The sequence below is a fragment of the Haplochromis burtoni genome, unplaced genomic scaffold, assembly GCF_018398535.1.
Source record: "Haplochromis burtoni strain Fernald_Lab_line unplaced genomic scaffold, NCSU_Asbu1 Contig_34, whole genome shotgun sequence".
NCBI classification, from domain to species: Eukaryota; Metazoa; Chordata; class Actinopteri; order Cichliformes; family Cichlidae; genus Haplochromis; species Haplochromis burtoni.
Window position 1 is genome coordinate 1,615,062 of NW_024582395.1, and position 24,683 is coordinate 1,639,744.

General features: G+C 39.9%; 1 protein-coding gene across 1 annotated transcript in view; it reads right to left on the bottom strand.

Moving 5' to 3' along the window:
* Positions 1-11,843: 11,843 nt before the first annotated feature.
* The window catches only part of fbxl17 (F-box and leucine-rich repeat protein 17), a 230,662-nt gene continuing 217,822 nt past the window's right edge, over positions 11,844-24,683 (bottom strand). Inside the window, exon 11 of the mRNA XM_005919018.2 lies at positions 11,844-14,246. Coding sequence (XP_005919080.1) covers positions 14,109-14,246 — 138 coding nt within the window. The 3' untranslated portion in view covers positions 11,844-14,108. The remainder of the gene's footprint in view (positions 14,247-24,683) is intronic.

Here is a 24,683-nt window from a genome sequence, read left to right on the forward strand (position 1 = left end):
TAGGCAGGCAAGGATAAAACAGAATGCTTTTCCACCTCCTTTTAAACACAGAGAGAAGAGGAACTTTCAAATAAGCAGCCTTAAACCTTCAGACTCAGCAAAATCAATAGAATCAAGAAGAACTGACAGACGCATTTAAGGGCGCAGATCTTGTGTAAGAAAATCCTCCTCCACACAGAGACCTACTGAGAGAAACACACTTGGGACAATCCTCGGTGTTAAAGCTTGCTGATCTCAGATCAGAGTAGGGGGAGGTCTGCAGGGAGTAATACAGAGAGACAGACAACCAGAAAGGACCAGAATAACAGATTGCGGAGCAGCCCCTGAGATGAGAGAGGGGGGGGGGAAAAAATCTCAGACAGACACAGAAATCGAAATCCAGATGCTTTCCCTTGCTTCTTCTCTGCTCTTATGTGTTATAACTGCACTACTAAAGAGGGGCATACTTGTATGATGCTGGATTCACCACTTTTAAGACAGTCTTATTGTTTAAAGCCTAATTATTTCTCTTGGTCAGCACCATCGGGTGTATTCAAGTGTCTGGGTAAAAATAAAGAGACTGTGATTAGAATCAAGTGAGTAAATGCAGCAGGGTGGCTGAGAATTGGACACCTCTGCTGTGATCAGAGAAGAGGTGCAGTTCTGCAGACCTCTAAGTAGCTGGATTAACCACTGGCCATCGGGCTATTGATGTTATTGAACTGGCAGGCTGATAAATGGAGTCCTTCCACAAGGTGTATGAGTCTGTCGCTTTAGCTGGTTTGCATGTTCACTGGTCAGGCAGTGCTAGAGAATACAGCAATTAATCTTGAGACCAAAAGATTCTTTAAGGCAGGCTTTGATTGTCTGGAGGACAAGCAAAATTTACATGATTTACTGTATGCTAGGCTCAGACTTGCATCTGGAGAAGAAAATAGGTCTGGGTTACTGGTTTGTGCCCATGATCAGGACAGATTATCTGGTAATGTGAGGGAACAGCATTGTCTTCTTACTCACTGCTGTTAATCAAATAGCCTTACTCCAAAATTAAACCGGCTATAGACATCGACTGCACTGTAAGTAATCAGGTTTTGCATTCAAAAACAACACATTTTAGCTTGTAGGTTAAATGTTATTGTGTTTGAGGTTAATGTGCAGTAAATTGTCTTTAATATAAATGATAGCGTTACTATTCTTGTCAGGGATTTGACATACGTGCCTCAAAGTCTGCTGCAAAATGTTGCAGCTAGCTGCACACTTATCAGTCTTGGGTGCACAACTCAATTTCCCATTGTCACTGTCAGACTATGCTAGTAGTATGAAGTACAGAGTACACACTGTACTGCATGGAAGTGTACAGGATTATCCAAACTGAGACACAGTGCAAGTCAAAGAAAGAGAGGTGCAGTAAATGAAAGGAGCTGACTGTGAGACAGCAAGCTACTGCACAAGTGTGCTGAAGAGTTGAGCTGAAGAAAAGTCTTTTTTTATACACCGCAATAACATGATTGTCTAAACAAGTCACAAAGAGGAGACGGTATTGCTAAGCAAAGGCAAACAATTTGCATTCCCACAAATACAGGAGAGATGGTGTATTTCTCCCTCTGGCACAGCAGTCTTATTAACATCATGTAGTGTCTAGTGTCTGTTGCAAGCTTATTATCAAATCTACTGTGTGTATGTTTGAAATCTGAGAGGAAAGTTTGACCTTATTTGCTGGATTTTAATATCAGTTAGAGTTAAAACTCCTGTTCTGAGCCCAGCATAACAGTTAAGCGTGGGCTGAGGGCACATTGTTCAACTATTAATAGCAATTAATCCACCTTATTAACCCTCCATCTGCAGCCAGTCAATGTGGACATCCTATTAAAAAAGGATCCTGATCAATGATGGAGAAAGGACTGATGTGCACAATCAACATTCATTGTTTTGATTTTAAGGTTTAGAGTCTAGTACAGTTGTTGCTCCTTACAGCTCACTAGATATAATTCCAAAGTCATTATTTCATGCTGAATTGCTATTCAACTTTGTGCAGCATCACTAATCAAATGCAGAAATAGCTGGTGATAAGAAAAGAGAAGAAATGAATGTTGTCTTTATTTAAAAATATCCCATTGTGCAGACCTGGCTCTCTGTGTTATGACTTTAATTACTTTTTAATACTCGTGCGTTGGGTTAATTTTGTTTTCTTAGCACAACATGTTGTCATTTGGGGAAGCTTATGGAGAATTAAAAGTATTTGAAGATGGGGAGGGGGTGTTTCTGCAGAGCAGCTACCAACTTACAATTAGTGCAGCAATTTATTTCACAGTATCTTAGAGCAATTATCTTAGACTAGTGTCATCAATGTTTTGTTGTATGGTACCAATTAATCTAGAACATTATGACAACTAACAAATTAAACAAATAATATCATTTGTCTTGTAAGTTCTATGGTCTGGATAATATTTCGGATGGAAAGTGAACAGTCTGTTCTCACGGTGGACGTGCTGGGTGCGGCTGAAATGGGCACATGTGACTCCTGCTCATGGTGAGTAAGAGTTGCCCAAGAATGGTCAGCATTAATTAATTTTTGTATCCTGTATTCATGCAGACGCTGCGTGAAAAGTATGGCTTCTCTGTCATCTCTCGTTAACATCTGCCTACATTTTATTCAGACATCTTTCCTTTCCCATTCCCATGCAGACACATGCATGTACACAAATGCAGAAAACTTAAATGTACATCCCTTGTTTCCAGTAATAAGTAAATTTGCATGTCATAAGTTATTTAGTCACGTTTTCAAACAAGCAATCACTTACTGTTTAAGATCTTACCAGATTTTAATATTTGCTTGTGATAAAATGAAAAACAAAGAAAAGCCTTGACACTTCTCCAGTGTTTCCATCTGCCTCTTTGGCACATAAGCTGTGCACTAGTGGAACGTATCCAACCCTGTGATTGTGTCTTTCAGGTCAGCTAGTCTGATGGTAGAAATGACGTCCTTTACAATGTGGAACTAATCACATTATTTTGTGCCAGGGTGATAATAAACGGTAATAAATGTTAACACCTGCAAGCCACGTATAACTCCGCAACGCTGGTAGTGAAGAAGTAGAAGCAGAAGTGCCACAGCTTCAAAAACACAGCAACTAACTTAAAGTTTGGCTAAAGCTAGTTGGTCAACAAAATGGGCTAGCGTGTTGGTGTGTGTAGGATGTATAGGAGATGCTGCTAAGTCATTACAGTCAGAGTCCTATTGAATATGGCCAAGATAAATCCAAAGGGTGTGTGTTTATTGTGTTGATGCAAAAATGATCTTTTAAAAGCAATAATCTGAAAATAAGACAAGTTATTTAAAAGTTACATTGGCCACCAATGCACAACTACAAAATCAGGGAAATATTTCATTTTTTGGTTTTTAATATTTAGCTGGAAAGGTTATTAATGGTGTTTTTTTCCTAATCCAATGATAGGATAGGAAGATTACACATATTGGTTTCTTCATTCCTCATCTTTGTCTGGCAGAGGGAGGCTAGATTCAGTCAGCTGAGCTCCTCAAGAGAACTGCAAATCTCTTCCCATTCAGACAAGCCGCCATCCTGCCCTCACTTTGATGTAGAGGCTAGGGGAGAAAGTATAGCCAAATACTAACGCTACAGACTCAGAGGGACAAGCCAGAAAAAGATGAAAGATCGTGAAAGGATCCAAAGTGGAACAAAGGACCCGGTGAACAACGTTACGACACACTCATCCTCTTTTATAGAAACAATCTGTTATTGTTCATCTAGAAAGCGTAGAACAAACAATCCCAGGAAACATTAACTTGGCTTCCAAACAAAGTCTTCAGGCCAATCAGATAGTGGAGATATTTCAATGACTGTTGCCTCAGCTCTTATTTCTTCATTATCTTGTCTGGAAGCAAAAGTGACATATCTTATCTGCGCTGACTGAGGAAGAGGCTGACATTTTGCTGATTTATGATTTTATTACTCTTTTTACACATTTATTATCATTTTTGGTTTAGGCAGAGAAAACAAAACACTTTTCTTTCTCCACAGATTCAGTTAAATATCTATACAAAAGCACAAATTTGAAGGTAATTCAAGTATTAAGTTGTGAAAGCTGTTTTATTAAAAAAACAAAATGCTGTTGGTTTTGTTAAAAAGTAAGTTACATATTGAGCTTAAGCTTTTTACTTGATAAAAAAAAACACAGATTTTTTTTCTTTTTAATTGCAGCCAGTAGTTATGTTTTCTGATTACTGTCTTATCACAAAAAGCAATATAATTAAAAACTCTTTATTTATTCTTTGCAGTACTGTCACTTAATAAACTGGAATCAGGTTTCACATTAGTGCAGATGCTTTTTTATGAAATTTTTAGGCAGTAGCCGCAACTTAGCAGATTCCTGCAGTCTTTAAAATATATCTATCTATCTATATATATGTATATATTTATTTATTAATGATGGTGAACAAAACAAATGGAAAAACAATCCTAAGTTTGCCCTTCCTATTTTGTTCTTTTATCTATCCCTAAGCACAAACATTGGAATCTTTTATTAAGAAGAAAACAGTGTTTTAACAAAATACTTTTTCTCCTATGTAGCTACTTTATGTGTTGTTTAATGTGTTACAATTGTAGAAGCTGGACAGGCATATGGTCACGTATGCCCACGTGCAGACACAAACACTGGTGCACACACCCATACTTACACATATTCACTCACAGTCTGACATTGGTGCTGGTGCCAGTGTATTGTTTAACTTGTTTAGATTTTAGATAGGAATCCTCCCTCATTTTGAAGAAGTTATATTTGGCTGTAAATGAACTGCATCAAAACAAAGAGCAACGAAAAAAAAAAAAAAAAAGCAGGGCCAGAAACATGCTTGGCCGTCACGTAGATGAGAGTTGACATGCAGACATTTCGCTAATTACTCTGACATTAGGTCAGTAAAATGAAATCTAATGGAGCCCGTTATGATGAGCTTCCTGGTGAGCTGGCCATTCAGATGCTACAAAAAGCCCTAGAAAGTTTTTCTCCGCATAGTTTCTCACCAACCATAGCTCAAAAAGTGCAGGGCTGTTTCTTCAAATCCCTGAACTGGGAACATGAAGGCTAAGCAAAAGCCCAAGCCAGCAAATTCCCAAGTAACTTTCATGGAAGTGACTCTGCGCAAGGCAATTAACACCCGGCTAGTCAAGTAGAAATGCTCAGAGAGCAACAGTGGGGAAACCTTGGCTCCCAGAGGTGTAAATGCGAGTAAATGAATGTGGGTGAAGCAGGGCATTTCTGAAAAGGAACGCAGCATGCTTGGTCAGTCTAGCCTGAGTAAATAAAGGTAAATAAATAAAAAAAAGTCTGATTTTTAGAGCCTAGCCACAGCAGAGGAAGCACTGTCATGCTGGTTTGAAAAAGATCCCCGAACACTGTCTAAAGAGCACAGCGGGGAACGCTGCCTTGGCCCACATCCTGTGCAAATTCACCCCATTTTGGTTTATTCAAAACACAATATTCTCATTACGCTCAGCTGGCTCGCTGCACTGTCATTTCATCTGGTTTTCCGCACACCAGCACATTAGCCCCTTTGGTCTAGTAATGTTCAGAACATAACCCATAAAGAACTATTGTAATGTGTCTCTGCCTCATTATTGCCAGGTCAGTGTATGGAGCAATCCAGGAGAATAGGGTGCCTCGCATGGCTTGTTAATTCAACACCTCTCTCATTTAGAGCAACATTTGCACAGCTGGCCTTTTGAAGGGAGTTTAAACTATATACTCCCACATATATATGTAGTGACATTGCACATACACAGGCATACAAATCTTAGGCTGCTCTGACATCACTCCACACCACTGGCTCCTGCCCAACCTTCGGACCCCACCTTGGGAAATCACCCTGTGCCTGTCCAGCCACTAGGGCGTGAAATACACACCCCTTGAAAGCAACTGAAGTGGGTGGAGGGAATGAACGGTCGGGGTGGTGAGGGGCCAAAAGGTGGCGAGTAGCAAGTATGAGTGTGTGAGGTTTGGAGATGGAAAATGAGGGGGAAGAAAATGCAGAGGGGAATGTGTGTTAGACTGATCTGGAGGGAGCAGAGGGGGTGTTGATTAGAGGGCTTGAGTGGTGAGAGATGGAATTGAAGAAGGATTAAATGGACACTGAGTTTCAGGAGGAGGAAGAGGGAAAGGTGGGGGCCGCTTTGAAAGGAGGTCCGGAGGTACGCTCTTGGCCTTGAGACTGGGGCTCCTTCACGCTTCACATCTCTGCAAGCCACTTGGGCCTGTGCTCAAGAGGAGAGTCAGCGCAACCTTTGTTACAGTTGAGGAGTGGGGAGTGACAAGGCATACCAGCATGTCTGACATGTCAGAGCAGTTGGCTGGGAGACCCAGAATCTGGTCGAATCTGATGCCGCCCATCTGTAGCCTCAGTACAGGACCGGACTGTTTTAATTGACAAAAGCTGCCCGAGGGAGGATATGAAATCGTGCTTGAAGGAGAAAACAAAAAATGTGGTTGGTAAATCGGGAACTTATTAAATGGGCATCGAGTTTTTTCAGCAGGTAAATAAGACCGCCACATACGATGCGCAACCCTAATCATAGCTAAAGGATGAGAGGAAGTAAGTCGAAGAAAGTCTTTTTTTTTTTTACCTGAAAGACAAATAGAAATATGCATGATTAGATTTAAGCTTTGCTCAAGTCTCCAGTTGGATAAATTCATCCTTATTCGGTTCTCTCAAAGAGCTCCCTTTAATGTCACCCAGCAAAGGGAAGTGATGAAATGGAGCAATTATGTATCCATTTGTGCTATTCAGGTGAAACCAGGTGTAAAATTTCCAATCTGTGCACCTGCTGTATCTTCAATTCATTGTGCTTCTCCAACAGTGTTGCCCGTTAGATGGTAATATCCAAAATATGGACAAAATATTACACGCAATAAATCTATTTACCATTATCATATTGCTTCCAGAGAAAAGGATTGCTCTTCCTGTGCAAGCTTACGGACAAAATTGCAATAGCTAAGCGATCGCAGCCGATGAAACCAACATATCTTATAGACTTGAACTAAATTGTTAAGTTGTGCTGTAATAAGAAGAAAAACACATTGCAATAAAACAAAATTGTCCCTCATCAAGAAGAAACACGCTTAATTTGATATCCAGACATTTAGGAATATGAGAAAGCAAACAGTGAAGCATTCTCATCTTGAAAGGGGATGAGTACAAAACAGATAGCTGAGTTATCTCCCGTCGGAGTGGAGATTAATTTTAATTTTCCAAACAGTTTGTGCAGATAAATATTCATGAACCACCTTGAAAAGTGATGGGCGACTATAAGGCGGTCAGCAGAGAAACCAACAAACCTCCCCTCCATTCTCTGCAGCTGTGCTGGGGGAGGGAAGTGGGGTTAGTTCATGATGAAAGACTCTCACTATCCACGACCTTTCCAGTCTAAAACAAAGATTTGCACAATTAACTACTTTTAAATGTCATCCAACTGCCAAATCTGCATATCAACACCAGGGCTTGCATAGAAATGAGGATGTTTGTAGAGGAAATCATTTTTCTCCACTGTCCCATCCCAATGCCACCAAATGAGTTCTTTCTCGTTTTAGCCAGCAAGGAAATGTAAATGTCAACATATCTTGTGTGGAGATCCTTCTGTTACTAATTAACCTTTGCCGTTTAGAAGCTAGACTGAGCTCTGCCTAAACACTGCAATTAACTCAAGCTTCAAAAGACAGGGAGACAACATCTACATGGAGCCTGCAAAGGAGGAAATCACACCGACTTCATTATCCATGCCGACACACATACTTTGCACCCCTCACGTATTTTGGGGTTCTCGTAGGTTGATATTTCCCCCAGGCAGCAGGAATGAGTCTATTGGGAGGATGTCAAAATTTAGTGGATTAACAAATCTAATTTCTTTTTATCTTCATAAGCTTGGACAGGAAAGCTAGTTTCGTTATAGCCCCTGGTGAGAGGAAAACCATAATGTGGAAATCTGCAATCGTAAATCTCCGTATTTAAAGCTGAGGACTGCTGACGTCTGTCATGTTCAAGTTCAACTTCCAGATGCAGGGACTGGGAAGAAAATTTGTCCTGTGGCAAACTGAAGACTTTGGTGATCTAAACAAGTGAACGAGCCAGTGTAATTTAAAAGCTGTCTTCCGTGTGGGTCTCCTTTGGGCTTGAGCTTCACAGGCTCCTCTGGAGTCATGAATACCAACATTTAGCTCGTTCTTCAGCTCAAGGGCAGTGTCAGTTACAAAGTCAACCCATTAACATCTTCACTCTTCAACGCCATGCTCTTTCTTCTTAACAGAAGAACCAACACGAGTCAATAGGCAGGTAGGTAAGCAAGTGAAATACCTCTGTTTTCCCCTGGGAGGAGACTAAAAACGCTATATAGTGGGCAGGAATTTGTTTCTCTGATGTGATGTTAAAAAACCGAAGGAGTTACCCCAGGACTGATGCACACAAATGACTGACATAATTTCCAGGAGAAAGGAAGTATCTGGGCTTTAAGAGGGTAAGGGTGAAGCTGAGTAAATGCTGGGGAGGTGCCAGAATAAAGCTGATACCATGTAGAGTGAAAAGGATGAAGGAGAGCTTTAGCAGACTAGACCCTCCACAGTTGGACAGTCTGTAAGGGGAGAAAGTGAGTAAAAGGAAACCCTTTAACGACAAGGAAGGTATCTCTGGCAAACATGATCAGCCGAGCTTTTGTTGCAGACAAGATATGGCTAGTTCAAGAAAGCTGAGAAGATAAACCTTTGTGTGACATGAAGTGATATTAACAGCAAAGTGACAGGTCTTAAATTATATCAAATGACTAAAAATAAAAAACGTCAGCCCTCATTGCTGGGGGCACCACGGGCAAGATCAGAAAGTTAATACATCTATTATTCAACCACAACTATCAAGGTTTCTTCCTGAAGAAATACTAACAGGTTCTGGCATACTTAGCTCCTGACAGCACAGCAATACCTAAGGAAGGTGCACTGCTGAAACACAGCCTTCATCATTACTAGATGCACTGCATCAATCCTTGTGAGGAAGTTCAAACAAGCTTTGGCCCTTTTCACTTGAGGACATCCGTCAATGTCAGCCATGATTAGGTCTTGAAAAAATACAAATTTCTTGGGAAGACTAGACTAACGTCCTTGCAGGTCCGACATGACAAATGTCCTGTATGGTCAGCGTCAATTCTTATCAGCACCTCATTAAAAATGTAATGATCACATGAATATTTACCAAGTTTAATTATGGCTCCATATAGCTATTCTGTCATGCCCTGCACCCCCTTTTCCTTTCCAGGAGGGCAGTCTCTCATCTAAGTTCCAGCTGAATGCGTCCTTCCACCTTGATGAATATTGCAAAAGTCCAAGGAGAGCTAGCCGCTGATGGAATCCACCTCAATCAGCAAGAGAATCAATGGCATACATTCACATTTGCAAAGGCTCTAATTGGCAGCAGTAAAATTCAGCAATTTACCCATGAGAGAAATGGGAGTGGAGTGCAAGGAGATCAGCTCATTTGTAACAGAATTTTTTTTTTTTAAACAACTTGTCCTTCTAAAAACAGGAGGCCTGCAACAGATGAGGAGCAGCCCAAGCAAAACTATTAATGTCTCTGCTTGTCTGGACTAGTTATTGAAGTAGGGATGCAACACTGGAGCTTTTTCATTAAGGTTTTAGCCAGAACTGGCAGTATTTGGTTTATTTCTCTTTACCTGTGTTCTGCTCAAATATAGTCTCAACTAATATAAAGATCTGATATCACAACTGTTATTCCTTCTGACAAATAGTATTCAGTAACTGGCCTTTTGAAAAGTTGATAGAACCGATGAGCAGTTTAAAACAAAAATTAACAATTTATGAAGTTAGTACTAATTGTTAGACCCTTAATTCTCAATATTTCAAAATTATATTTTCAATTATACAACAAGAAATGTGTTGTATGTATTTTTTATGTACACTACTGTGCAAAAGTCTTGAGCTGCTCCTCATTTTGTAAATGTTGCTAGGAAAATGGTAAATAGCCGGAGCAATTCATTGAAACAATGGAAATGCAGTAAAAAGGCAAAACACAGAGTTTGTACATTTCTAATGTGCTTAAACATTTTCCACCATTCTTCAACACAGTCTCACCTCTCCTGGGCAAACGTTTAAGTAATTTTTTAAAGTAGTGTTTAGGAATAGTTCTCCAGATTTCTCGAAGGACATTCAAAGTTCTTTGGATGTTGGCTGTCAAGATGATCCCACACTGCTTTAAAAATGTTGAGGTCAAGACTCTAAGGAGGCCAATCTATGACTGATAGTGTTTCATTGTGTATTTTTCTGTCCAGGTATGCTTTTACAGCACTGGCACTGTGTTCGGGATCACTGGAAAGCATCTGTCTCTCAGATGCTTTTGCCACTGACTTTCAGTCCTTTTCCTGTGCGATTTCCTCAGCCTTTTCTCCTAGGTTCTCTTCGTTAAGACTGACTTCTTGACAGCCCATACTTCCATTGAGATAATTTCTGATGAGACTTTGGTGAACAGTAGATGGCTCAACTGAATGCAACTCTCACGTCCTGTGTTAGATCTTTGTTGGATTCCCCACCCCCGCATTTCTTCAGGCACTTTCAGATACTGTTCATACATTGGAGATAGCTTGTTAAACATCCCACTTCTTTTGTCCACCACCTGCAACGCACTATACATCATGTCAAGATATGGCATAAGTTTGGATAATAGCTCGTTGGGAATCACCTTGTTGGTGCAGAACTGTTGCCATATTTTGCAAATTCCACTAAAGAAAGTAACAAAGTACACCAAAATGCAAAAAACAGTCGGTTCTTTAAGTTTTCTGCAGACAGAATTGGCTGATCCCTTGACTTATTCTATGCTTGAATGATTGATAGGTCAGTGTTAAGTGACTAAGCAAATAAAGTAACCATGCTCTAAAAGACTGGACTGAAAAAGCAGCCAACAACAATCTTGAAAAATCTTCAGAAAGGCTGGAGAACTAGTGCTCAAGGCCACTTCAAACAAAAAAACAAAAAAATCAAAAGACTTTTGCACAGTACACTCTTCTCAACACAACAAAAACAAAAGGTAAACAAAACCTGATAAAACAGCTCCCTATGTGTTTATTCAGATTATGAAAAGTCATTTAGCTGATAATCAAGTGAACAGAGCCTCAAGTTGATACAAATTGTGTTGACAACACAAATAATCCATCTGGGAAGAACCAGCCTTTGTATCCTTTTTGATGCCATCTCCGGTGTTTAATCACTGAACACGAAACACACTGAACAGTAAAACAGGCCTTTATAAGAGGGGGACATATTGAGTGACATCTTCTTAGCTCTATGAGTCCTTTGCTGTCCTGCTGGGCAGCAAGCTGATGCATCCTCACTTTGTCTCAGATGTAAAAATTCTGTCCAAAGTGCCGAACTTGAAAGTCTATCCCAGTGGAAATGCAGGTTTATTATTTGTTCGGGTGCTCAGTAGAAAAGAGATGATCGATGCACAGTTTAGGGTTGAAAACATCTTTATTTCTAAAAATACAGAGGCTTTGGTATGTCATACTCATACATTCCAAGGCCTTAGGTTCCAAAGAAAAACATGCTGGTATCCCTATTTGCATTTTACCTCAGAATGCAGTTTGTGTTAAATTTCACCATTCTAGCATTATAAATAGTATGCCCTCTTTGTTGATATGCAACTCATATAATAAAGGGTCTGGAAATCCTGATGGAAAAAATGTTTAAGTGCTCAACAGATGTTGTAAAATGAGCGGAAAAGTGTTCCACTGGCGTTCTGAATATTCCTCTCCTGACCTGACTCAATTCCAGACATACAGAAAGAAATGAGGGGGGGAAAAAGCTTGAAGTAGTAGTGTTTTATTCATCTTTATGTAAATCCAGTCATTTACGGTTGCCTTAACAAATCAGGAATCAAGTGTGTCAACATCTAGCAGAGAAGGAAGTGCATATGGGGATTACAAAAGAACAGAAATAGAACAAAAGCAGATCGAGGGAGAAACCCTCCGTCGGTTAAAGTCTACAAATCCTGACACGAATAAAATGAACATGTTTTTAAATTGTCTGAATTCGCTATGTGCTGTTGAAAGTTTACAGTAATACTCTAAATTCTAACCTCAGTAAGCTATTGTTCATATCAGAGTGACATGGAGGCTGAGCCCCGAGCTGCTTCACACCATAGAAAAATATTTGCATTTTTAAATGTACATTGCTGAATTTCTAAAGAATGGATGAAAACGATGATTCTCACCTTGCAACTTCTTCTCACTCTGGTGTTAGGCCCAAGCCAGTTTTTTCTTTTCTTTGCATCCTACACAACTAAGAAAGAGAAACTGCTCGTTGCTACATAGCAAATGTTACAAGTATATGCTCAAAACCAATATTCCAATAAGTAAACCCCACACAGTATTTATTTATATATATATGTATATATATATATGTATATATGAAATCAAATACACTTCAAAAAAAGTTGAGATGCTAAGTGAAACATTTAAAATAGAACTAAGACATTGTATCAAATGTTGAAATTGAGAAATTATGCTGTATATTGAAAAATATATTACGACTTTGAATTTCATGCCAAATTGGCAGACCTGGCTTGCAGACAGATCAGTCAGCAGACACGCTCTGACTACGAAGCCATGCTGTTGCAATATATGCAGAAAATGGTTTGTCATTGTCTTGCTGAAATAAGCAAACCATTCACTGAAAAGTCCTTGTTGGGATGACACATGTTGCTGGGAAAACTTGCATATATTCAGCATTTAAAGTGACTTCAGAGGGGTGTAACCACCATACCATGTGCACTAATGCATCCTTATATAATCGGAGGATTTTGGCTATTAAACTATGCACTAATGAGCCAAAAGTGTGGGCTACATTCTGTTTCCCAAATCTCAACTTTTCCCTCCCCCTACTGATACCCAATTCAAAATGAGCATTTCTCAGTTACAACATTTAATGTGTTGACTTGTCTTTTTTTTCCCCAATAAAATCTAATATAATTTCTATAATTGGATGGCATTTGCAAACCACTTAAGGCTTAACACTTTCTCTTAATTATCATGATGACTGTGGTTAATATTCTTATAATATGGCCCATCATTTTTGGGTAAAGGCAACTACTATTTCAAGCACTGTTAAATTTCTCAACATAACGCTCAGTCAATGATAAATCCGTGCACGGAAATAGAGCACACTTGATTCCAGGTAAAACGGATGCCAATTTCATCTTCACATTTCAAAATGCTCCATATCCTGCTGAGGCAGTAAGGTCACGATCTCACTGCAAACATGCACATTTCAATGCTTTCTTCTTGCCATAAATTTTCCACAGTTCTGACTTCTTCTGGAGTGAATCGTCCTTTTGTATGATAACAATGTGCATACTGAATCACTGCAAAGAGCTCTGTCCTTGCCAAAAATCTCACCAAGTGTACTTGTACAAGTCTGCAGGCGCTTTTAATACTGTACTGAACATCCAAGAACGAAAAAAAAAGTTTCAAGTGGACAAAATAAACGTAACTAATTTCAAATAACCTTAAGTGAGGTCTGAGGTCCTGGCCGTTCAGTTGTTGTCTGCTCTGAGGCAGTAAGATGATGCCTCCTGGGGCGACAGAGGTGCAGTGTAGATCACCAGTTTTGGTTGGTGAATTAATTTTTCTGTTTTGAAGTTATTTCACTAAAATAATTCTGGTCCAGTGGTTTCTGAATGTTTATTGTCTGAATCTTTTTATTCAAGACCAAAGCTTTAGCCTTGCAACTTTACCTCTAATCACCCCACCACGATACAGAGAAGTGAAACGGTATGAGGAGTGATACTCCTTACCTTTGCCTAGAGCAGATATCACTACATCGCCTGACTGAATTGTAAAATCTCATACTGAAGAGATTTGCTTCAAATAAAACTGATGGACTCAGACTTTGTGTCTGTGAGTGTGTAGCTACATGTTCACATGCATGTTTGAACAGTCAATGAGAAGCAAACATGACTGAGCTTCGCATTTTGTGTGCGTATACAAAAAAGGGCCTTTGTATAGCAAATGTGTTTTGTGTGCTTATGTGTGCGTGTGTTTGTTGAGCGTGTCTGTGTGATCCAGCAGTAGCTACGAAGTGTTCGATGTGTTGGGACTCCAGCCCATTTGATAAGCTCTCTCCAGGGTTCTCTTGCAGTCCTGCATCACTGTGCTGAACACAATGTGAGGGTACTGGACCACCAGCCTCTCCACTGTCTCCTCGTTGACCTGCAAATACGAACACAAAAACATGCGCTGTTAACATATGATCGTGTTTTGTCTTAGCTTTAGACCTTCTAACACACTACTGTTGCTTCTATCAATCTTACATTTTTAAAGTTCCGGTTTAAGGAGCCAGCTTATGTTTGAGCACATCACCAAAATAATAAAGAGTTAAAGTCCAACGCAAAAATTTTAGTATTGGAATTCTGTCTATTCAGATGGTGGTGGGTTTATAGTTGTTTTACACCAAGGGTGGGGAACTCCAGGCCTCGAGGGCCGGTGTCCTGTAGATTTTAGATATAACTCTGGGTCAACACACTTGAATCAAATGATTAGTTCATTACCAGGCCTCTGGGGAACTTAAAGACATGTTGAGGGATTATGTAGCCATTTAAATCAGCTGGACATGTCTAAAACCTGCAGGACACAGGCCCTTGAGCCCTGAAGTTCCCCCACCCGTGCTTTGCACAGTAGTAGGATGGATGCTACAGTTCTTGACATCATCCTTAGTTGTAGTGTTAGTGAAGTTTAGTCTGCTATGATGGCTGGAACAGAAAGACCTTAGAGAAATGCTTCTTTAGTCTCACTCAGTATGCAATATTATAAAACCTTGGATAAACAAAATGTAAATGTGCACTGTGTCATTTATTTCCTTCTCCTTTTCAAAATGCTACCAAAGGCATTCACTAGCCCTTGGGATCTAAGTCCACCTTAATGATATGATCGTAGTTTTATTAATGAAAGAAAACAGGAGAAGTCGTAGATATGTAGACTAGCTTTTGTTTGCAGCACTAATGTCTTTCAATATTTCCATTCAATCACTTAATAATGTATTTTCAGTGGCAGTGATGGAGGATAAAAAAAAAAAGTATAGTCCTCCTGTCTAAAAATATATGCTTACAGGCTTCAGGAAAAACAAGTCACATCAAATGGATTCATTTTGAAGTTACTGAAGAAGTGACGTACAAACATTTCCTCAGACAGCATTTCTTTTCTAGCCTAAAAAAAAGAAAATATCCTGTGACTGGCAGCTCTCTGGTTGAAAATGCCGTGATGATGCCAGAGGTCAGAATGCTTCAAGCTGATAGGAGGCCAACAGTAATTTAAATAAGCATTTGTTACAACTGAAGTATGCAGAAGAGTATCTCTGAACACACAACACGGGGAACCTTAAAGCAGATGAGCTACAGCAGCAGAAGATTACACCGGGTGCCACTCCAGTCAGCTAAGAATGAGTAACTGAGGCTGCTATTCACATGGGCTCGCTAAAATTGACCAACAGAATAGAGAAATGTTGCCTGGTCCGATGAGTCTTGAGTTCTGCTGTGATATTCAGATGGTAGGGTCAGAATTTGACATAAACAACATGAAAGCATGGATCTATTCTGCCTTGTATCAGTGGTTCACGCTGGCAGCGGTGGCGTAATGTGTGGGTACAATTTGGGCCTCTTAGTACCAACTGAACACTGTTTAAAAAGCCTACCCGAGTAGGTTGTTGACAATGTCCATCATTCCTGACTACAGTGTACCCAGGATACAATTTTGGATGTGCAGCTATCAAATCTGCAGCAACCGTGTGATGCCTTCATGTCAATATTCCCCCAAATTTCTGATAAAGGTCCAACCTGATACTAGTGAGATATAAGCAAGTGTATTCTTCTACAGATTCAGTGCAGCAGACTTTGTTCCGGTTGTTTTCAGTTAAAAGCAAGTGATTTGCGAGAGGATTATAGAATTTCCTCCATGGACAGGAGGATAAAGAGCAAAAAAAAAAAAAACTGTTGTAAAATGAATACATAGACGACTTTCTTTGGACAGAGAAAAAAGCCTTTAAGATTCCCGTAAAGGTTATTAGGACACAGCCAATTGCTGACTTGAACTTCTGGTTAAATACAACTCTTTTTTGGTAGCAATTCATTTTTTACAAGCACTTAATAAATGTATAATATAAATACATTTAAGCTATAAAATGATAAACAGTAATGATAAATTTTGACTATTGTCTAGGTTGGAGGTGCCATGATTTGTGCGATCACTTACCCCATTTCAGAATAGATTTCCAGGAGGTTGTTGGTTTATTCTTTAAAATAAAAGCTTACAAGGATATACATTTAACAGAAATATGGTTTTAGGTCCAATAAACTATTAAATTGATTAAATAAAAATATGGTTAATGACCTAATTAAGACTAGCAGAAACCCTGCTTGGCCTCTTAGTGCCCTGTACAAATTGTGTACTGAACTACTATGAACGATAGCTGATTCTGTAGGAGCATGCCGTGTGCGTGCTCATATGCACATACAGCTAGACTGTCGTTATGGGTGAAGCACCAGTGGACAGCTGAGATCACCAGGCTAATAAGGCCCTCATGTTCTCAGAGGACAAGAAAGACAAGGAGCTAATAGCTACTCTAGCACTTCTCTGCCAGTCAAACACTGTCGGGCCACTTAGAGCCAAGAGTGAGAAAGCCTGAGAATATGACAAAGAACAGAGGCACAGTAACCCTAGAGACCTTGAGGGGTTAACCGCAACCCACCCAGAACCAACCCCCCCTACCCACCCGTGAGCATGACACTTTCCAGGGGAAATCATGTATAAACACTTACACACATGTTGACGACACAGTCATCGGATGTTGCCAAAGCAGTGACAAAACAAGTTTCACAGTTTCCCTGAGCTTAACGGCCAAACGCCCGTTGGTGTCTGTGTTTAGTATCACAAGAGTCTTGCATCGTCACAGTTCCCTGACTCTTGCTTGGGTTATGATCTCTTCTGGGTGTCATTATATCTGTCTAATTCATTATTGTTCTTCATTGAATACAAACTTCTTAAGCAGTGGAAATCAGCAATTTATAGTGACAAAACAATGGAAAGACAAATGCAAGACAGACAGAGTTCATTTATTTCTCTAAATCTGCTGAAGAGAATGAATGAGCCGGGAGACCACCAATGTCTCCTGGTTCACAGAAGGTGGATGGAAACTCTGCATAAAACAAGTAAATCCAATAAGACTAAAAGGCAACAACATCCTGTTAGTCTTTCCTTTGACTGCCAAAGTACAAACAAGCAAGCTGAAGTTAAGGTGCTTGATGCCAAAACCCAGAGTCTTTTAGGAAAGCAGTGTTACAAGACTAATGTAATAAAATCACAACAAGCACAGGGTCAAAAAAGGAATTCTTAATGTCATCTCTCTTTTTTTCTTAGTGGGAGGGGGAGACCTCATGTTAAATGCTCAAGATGCCTACTCTCAGCTCTCTCTTTTCACTCAGTGTTGAAGAGAAAGACAATAACAAACAGTAGAAGATGTTGTAATTTTAAATAACTCTCTGAGCTCCAATTCTGGAAAAACACTTTGAATCATCAGCAGGCAAACAAACGAGAAACGAGAAATGGAAATGAGAAAGTTCCAGCAACTCATTCACCGTTGTGATCAGGGATACTTTAGTAAAGCTGAGTCTTTAATAAAACAGTGTTTCAGGATATTGCTTTAAAGAATTCACATTATTATAAGATATTATATTCCAATTGCTACGCAAATCATCACATATCCTCAAGTACTGTGAAAGATAAAAGTGAACAAGTGAAGCGTTGCCGTGGAGTATACATCGAGCCATGAAAGGGGATAACAATCAAAGAGTTCCTGCAGATGTCTGAATATCTCAGTATTTTTCTACACGAGAATCGCTGGCTGGGCCACAAGTTACCCTCACAAGGCCTTTTATGGTATGTTTTTGGATGTGTTTCAGGCCACCTGTTTTTATGCACATTTTGAATGTGTCACAAAAAAATCAGGGTGGAAATCACCCTTTCCCTTCTCTCCTAGTTACACTTGCACACTTGTAGCTACTTAAGTTTCTGTGATGTATACAGTTGCTTCTTTGTATAATCCCAGACTGAATACACAATGTTTTGATTAGGGCTTGATAGGGGTCATACCATCTGTTGCAGGACTCCCCATCCTCTTTGTACCTGGATATGGTCCTTCATGACTTCGTTTTGGTTGGCCTGAAATGCTTTAAATTACACGATCCAAGACTGTCCTCTTCATCTGCAGCGATTTAATAGCATCTAACGAAAACATATGGTTGGATGTGCCCACTTTGTCATACAGTCACAAAAGTAGTGACTGGAAAAATACATTATAGTGAATTTTGTTTTGCAGCTTTTGAAAGATTGATAAAAAAAAACAAAACTGCTTTGCCATTTGGATGGAAACACGAGCTCCTATAACTAGTAGGTACTTATGGTTTTGGGAGACTAGGCCGGTTCTAGCTATAGGCAGATGTGGGATCAGCCAACCCAAACTGACGAAAGCTATGAAAAATTAGTCATATTTTTTCAGCCAATAGAAAAGCACCCAAGAAAGCATGAGTAATGTGCAAACTGCCTAAGGCCCGCTTCCAAAGTCTCCCCTTGTACCGCCTCTTAACGTGATCAGAGGCACAAACACACAGAGGTCAGAAGAAGCAGACAGCTGTGTCTCTCGGAGGCTGCACAGGTGTCCGACTATGAACTCAGAGCAACAAGTGAACTACACCAACATGGTCCCACTGCTTGTGAGGCAATCACACACACTCCTGGTTAAAAGTGTTGTGAAGCTTTCTCCCCCTCCTTTGGTTTAGGCTATCACGTGTAATTTCAGGATAGATAATTGCTGACATGTTTTGGTCTGTGAAAACGTTGCTTCTGTGAAATCCTTGGGAGACTAAACTATTTCCATCTTTTTTGACTGACTTTGCTGTCAGAGTAGCTGCTGCTGTGAGTATGAAAGTTCCTTTAGATGAATGTTATGTGCTTTATAATATTCTTGAGTATTTTTATCTAAGGACTACTTTGAGCCTCACAGTACAGAAATCAGCTCTAATTGAGCACGTTCAGTGGCAGACTGGCCATCGGAAGTACCTGGAATGCATCCTGGTGAGCTAAAGGTCATTTTGGCCTGCTGCAAATAAGCTGATGAACTTTTCAGAATCCACATCAAGCGTGACTCTGTCGCCCACTCTCAGAGCCTGAATCCTCTTGCTACAGTGTATCCATTATGTACGCACTGCAAAGACTTACCCAAATGCACACATGCAGCTTACCCTTCTCCCTTACTGTTTCTGCAAGGCATGCAACGTCTATCTGCTGCTCTAAACATAATGTTAGAGAACTCACAGGAAAGGTGGAGAAGATAGGGAGAGAGAACACTAGGCAGATCATCTGAGCATGTCTGAATTGCTGTACTTTTTGTTTAGTTTCAGCGCGTATGTGTCTTTTAGGAATTTTCATCATTTTGCTCAGTGTTTGAATATAAATATTTTCATTTGAAAGTTTGACCTCAGTCTATATCTTATTCAGTGATCATGAGCTGCAAACTACTTCTTTTGGATGTCAGTGTCTAGCTCTGCATATCAGACTGTATTCTGATTGGTGCACCGATATAGCCGTAGCAGACATCGAAAGCTCAGGTTCAGACAGCTTTGTCTCGTCGCCCCAAAGTTTTGCTTTTGTAGTCTGGAAAACTTTCAGATACATATAGTGGACAAGTTTCATCTGTAGGGGTTTTGCATCTTTCTTGCAGTAATTAAGACAACCATAGTATTTAAAAATAAAATGTTGGTTTTTATAATACTTATAAAAATCTTTATTAACCATAAATAATACTTTTAATTCTTCTTAATTAATTCTTTTTCATTTTCTCCAACCCATCTCCCACACTCTTTTTTTAGTTTAACTGATCCAAAAATAGAAAAGCAAATAGCTTACTGATAGCGCTATTATTTGCCTTTTGCTAAGACATCCAATAGCATCGTTAAAGTGAATTCTTTTAGTCGTGTACAGAAAATGTGGTGACAATAGTACATAACACATGGGGTTCGCCTAAATGGCCTGAGATTGATTCAAATTCCTGGCCTGAATTATTTATTTCAATCCAACCTTGAGCTCTTTTATTTCTCAGAAGAGATCCTGAAATGTACATCCAATCTAGAGGGAGAGACATTATACATTAAAATTTATTTTAGTAAATATTAAACTTATTCCCCAACTATTTTCATCTTGCATTACTGCATCTGCAACGGCACTATATATAGCAGGATTTATTATCACTATTTTGACAGACTCAAACTCAAAGTCAACACTCTTGGAGATGATTCTGTGTCTATTGTATGTAGAACAAACATACAGATCCCTGCTCTTCTTCAGCCTGTGAGAATCATCGCACAGCTGCTGCATATGACTTGAAACAAATAATATTAATCACTGTAGTGTGGTAATGATGATTATTATGTTTTTGTAGGGATCATGTACAAACCACTTAAAGCAGCGGCGTCCAGGGTGCCACTTGGCTTATGCTCACAATATATAAGCACTGCAGGCCTGGCAAGTAAGTATAAAGTAAGTATAATAATGAAGAAACAAACATAATGGTTTAACAGCTGTCTCCTTTTCCTGTTTTTAAATGTTATTCAGGCCTCATGTCTGGGATCCTTTTAACAAATTCTCCAGCTGGCGCCAAAAAACACAAGCATAGACTTTACTATAATTTTAACTGATATATCTTGCTTTAATGCAAGGTCATTCACTGTCTTTATTAAGTGGACACAGTGAAATGAGAGAGAAGTCGAGAGATGGAACAAAGGTTTAAAAGATCGACACACACCCTCCCACTCGCAGACAAACACCTGCAGTTTGCCTGCAAAGATGGCAGGGACAAAAAACAAGAGAAGAAAAGCTTAACCAAGGCCTCCAAACACACAGAGAGAAGTTAAGTTTGTTATGACATATGGCTGAGCCTCATTAACAGATAAAATGACAACCCCCTGATTGCCTTCATAACATATTATGCTGTATTCTTGAAAAGAGAATGAAACATTCCCTAGCTCGTTAATCAGGGCTTAATTACAATTAAAACAGATCTAAAGAATAGACCTGTCACGCTGATGGGAGGCCATAACATTCATTAATGCTAATTTAGTGCAGCTCCACTTGCTCAGCAAACATGGCACACACAACACGGCTCCCAATCAAAATGCTGAATCATTTCCTAATTGCTGGTTGTGGCAATGCTAAATGTTTGAGCTTCAACAAGATTGCTTTGATGGAAATCATGAAAACACTCGCTATTGTCCTGACCTGGGTTCTTCTTCTTTTTTCCCCCCACTGTCACATACAATGGGGCATGAAATAACTGCAATTCAAATATTTTACTTTGTGATGAACGGCTGATGTTTCTTTTTCTTTTGGACATTAAAGACTATATACGTTTTATGTTGATATAACGCAACGATTCCTTGTCCTGGTTTTGAGATTTATTCTATTATTTTGCAGGGTGGAGCCTACGCTGTGGACCAAAAAAAATCCACTGACTTGGACATTCATACATCATAGCATCCGTTAACTTTCTTCCCTTGCAGTAGCCTGGCAGCGAGCCTTACTGTAAGATCTTTCTGCCTACAAACGACAGCCATCTGTAAAGAAACACTGTCGCAGCAAATACCCAGAGTTCACGGATACAGTCCTTCTCTTTTCAGCTTGAACAACGCTGCGTGCCCTTTGCACAGCTGTGAGTTATGTGAAATGAGATGTGATGACATCACCACACCTGCTTGGTATTTGCAGCTCAAAGCTGAAGTTTGACATGAAGGTCAGACCATATGCTGTAGGTAACTGGCAGGTACAGAGGGGAGTCCTCTGGTTACAATTGTGCCACTGACTTCTTCTAACCAGCCATTCAGCTGCTTCCTCTCCGACTGGGTAATATAGCGCTTAATGATATTTTGTTGCTTGGCAACATAAACTTAAAAATGCTATCAGACGATGGGGCCTGTAGTGACTGGAATGGTGCTTTAGATATATGGCTCCTTGAGGGATTTTCTTCATTTTTTTAGCCCATGCAGGCCTGATCCACTGTACTGTACAACCCCGCCGTCGAACCTGCTGCCAAATCTGTAGGAGAGCCATATGATAGAGCAGATCGCTATTCACTGATGATTCTAATCTTTGAGAAGCATCTGGGAGAGCAGCCACAGCTATCTGGAGCAAAGCCTATACTTATGATATTTTCCCCCATTTTAACTTCAAAGATGCTGCCCTCTAGATCTAAGTGCGGTGTAATTCACCCTGATGGGAAATGCGCTGCTGTCAGGGTTTACAAGAGGGTGAGGGAGATGAGGGAAAAACAAAAAGATGTATGTCTGATTTGTCGTTCGACAAAGAGCACCTTTTATGTGAACATGCTGCGCAGTAAATGAGATTACGTTGTGGGGTTGGATGTGCAAGCGCACACTGACAACCGCTCATCTACTTTTAGATGAGATGGCTGAATGTAAGCGACAGTAAGTTGTCAAGCTGACCTCTTGCTCTCTCTTGGAGTGCTCTTATGTGCTTTCTTCCTGCGAGCCCTCTCTTTTTTTAAGACTAATCCGCTGATGCAAAATGCACTCTATCACCACGTAAAATATGCATTTACCGCAAACACTGGGCCCTCTCTTGGTAAGCAGCACAGTAAAATCCATCGTAAAGATGACTAATGCCGCAGCCGTTCACATTCTCAGATGGAAAAAGAAGAATGGGGTTGTAAATCGATAATCAGATACACAAACATGAAGATGCATATCGTATTAGACCGTCATGGCGAGAACACACTCTTCGTGGTTCTAGCAATCAGGCGAGGGAAATGGAATAAACGGCGTAATCCACAGAGCGCTGTTTTGTTCGTAGCAACGTGACCCTGAGAAAGAAACAGAACACTGACGGTTGATATTGAACAATAATTTAAACGAATGTGCATTTTAGAGAAAAGATATGTTCCACGGTCCTTCTTATATTACAGAAATGTTTCTTCCCAAAAATGGCCCCACTATTTTATTCCCTTTTTGTTTTCAATAAATTCAGCACAGGTCTGCAGGGTTCTTTTCTTTGTCTCATCTCTCCCCATTTTCTTTGGCCATGTGGCAGCCATTGCTAGTTCCTGGCCCATAAAGAGAGACAAATAGCCCCCGTTCCCTGTCTGTTCCTATGTAGACAGTGTATCAGTCGACCAGTAAATACATTTGGGGTAAATGTTTAAAAAGCCTGTTTAAGCAGCAGAAGAATGCAGTGCATCAGGTCTTAGTAAAACACAGCTTAAATGAGTCTGGATTTAAACAGGTCAGATTTATAGCCTTCTTTAAACCGCTCAGAGGAAAAGCCCCCGTTGTAAAGTTTCCAAACGAGTAACTGGACAACTGAACAATAGTTCACCATCTCTGATAAGGAGAGGAAAGAGGGAGTGGGGAATGTATGGGAAAAACAAGAAAGCAACAAACTAGGAGACGCAGGAGCAGAGAGAGAACAAAGAGATCCACATAAACTTATTCTGAAGGATTCAATATTTCTAAATGATCTACTGATGCATTGGCTCAGAAGCTTAAAGGAACATACTTCTGACCAAAGAAGGCCTGAGTTCAAATATTTTGATTTTGTCTCAAAAAGCCAAGCAAGCCTTGCAGAAATCTGCAGCGCTTGGCTCTGAACGTGCGTTTAAAAACCAGGTCAGGCACTGTTTGCGACAACTAAGGTCTGGTCCTCCTCATCCCTGCACAATATCAGACAGCAGCAGAACTCAAAAGCAGGGTGTCAGTACAAACACTCGCACACGCACACACAAAGAAGAATGGGGGCTCAACTGAACAGGGTCAGAGAAAGAGGTTCTGGAGGCCAGATTCTTAAACCCCACACTCCATCACGCGTGACAAAGGTAACTAAAGGAATGTGTAAAAGGCTCAAGCCAATCCTTCTTTCCACACCGGCCATCTTATCGCTGCAGACTGGAGGAAAGCATACCGTAGCTCAAAAGGCTTTTTTGCAATTTATTTGTCCATCATGGTTAAACCTATTAGGCCAAATATAATAAAGCTAATTAAAATCTAAGGTGTTTTGTTAATATAGGGTAGTGGCTCTAAAGGTGAAGGCAATCCATACACTCACAATGAATAAGTTTTCCTAACATAGTCCTCTAAAGTAAGATTTAGTTAGTTTTTTTTTGAGGCAAAGAGTTTGCACAAATTTTTTTAAGTTCTGGGAATTAATTAGATTTTACAGCGTAGCCAAAAGGTCCACAAAGTAATACTGTTAATTATAAAACTGTAATGCAATATTAATAAGTGTGTCTTAACAGATGGTTTTATTTATGCCAATAAAAAGCATACTTCCCTCACCACAGTGTACAGAGGCAAAATTACAGTGGATTTCTAAAACAATTAATATCTGTCTAAAGTGCAGAATTTCAGCTTTAATTCAAAGACTTCAACAAATATTTTGCATTTGCTGTTTAACAATCAGCCATTTTTGAAAGCCTTCTTTCAAGGGGACAAAAGTACCTGGACAAGTGACTGATAACAGTTTGATAATGCCTGTTCCCTGTTCTGGTATTCCGTGACAAATTAAGGAGATAAAAGATCTGGAGTTGCTTCCAAGTGT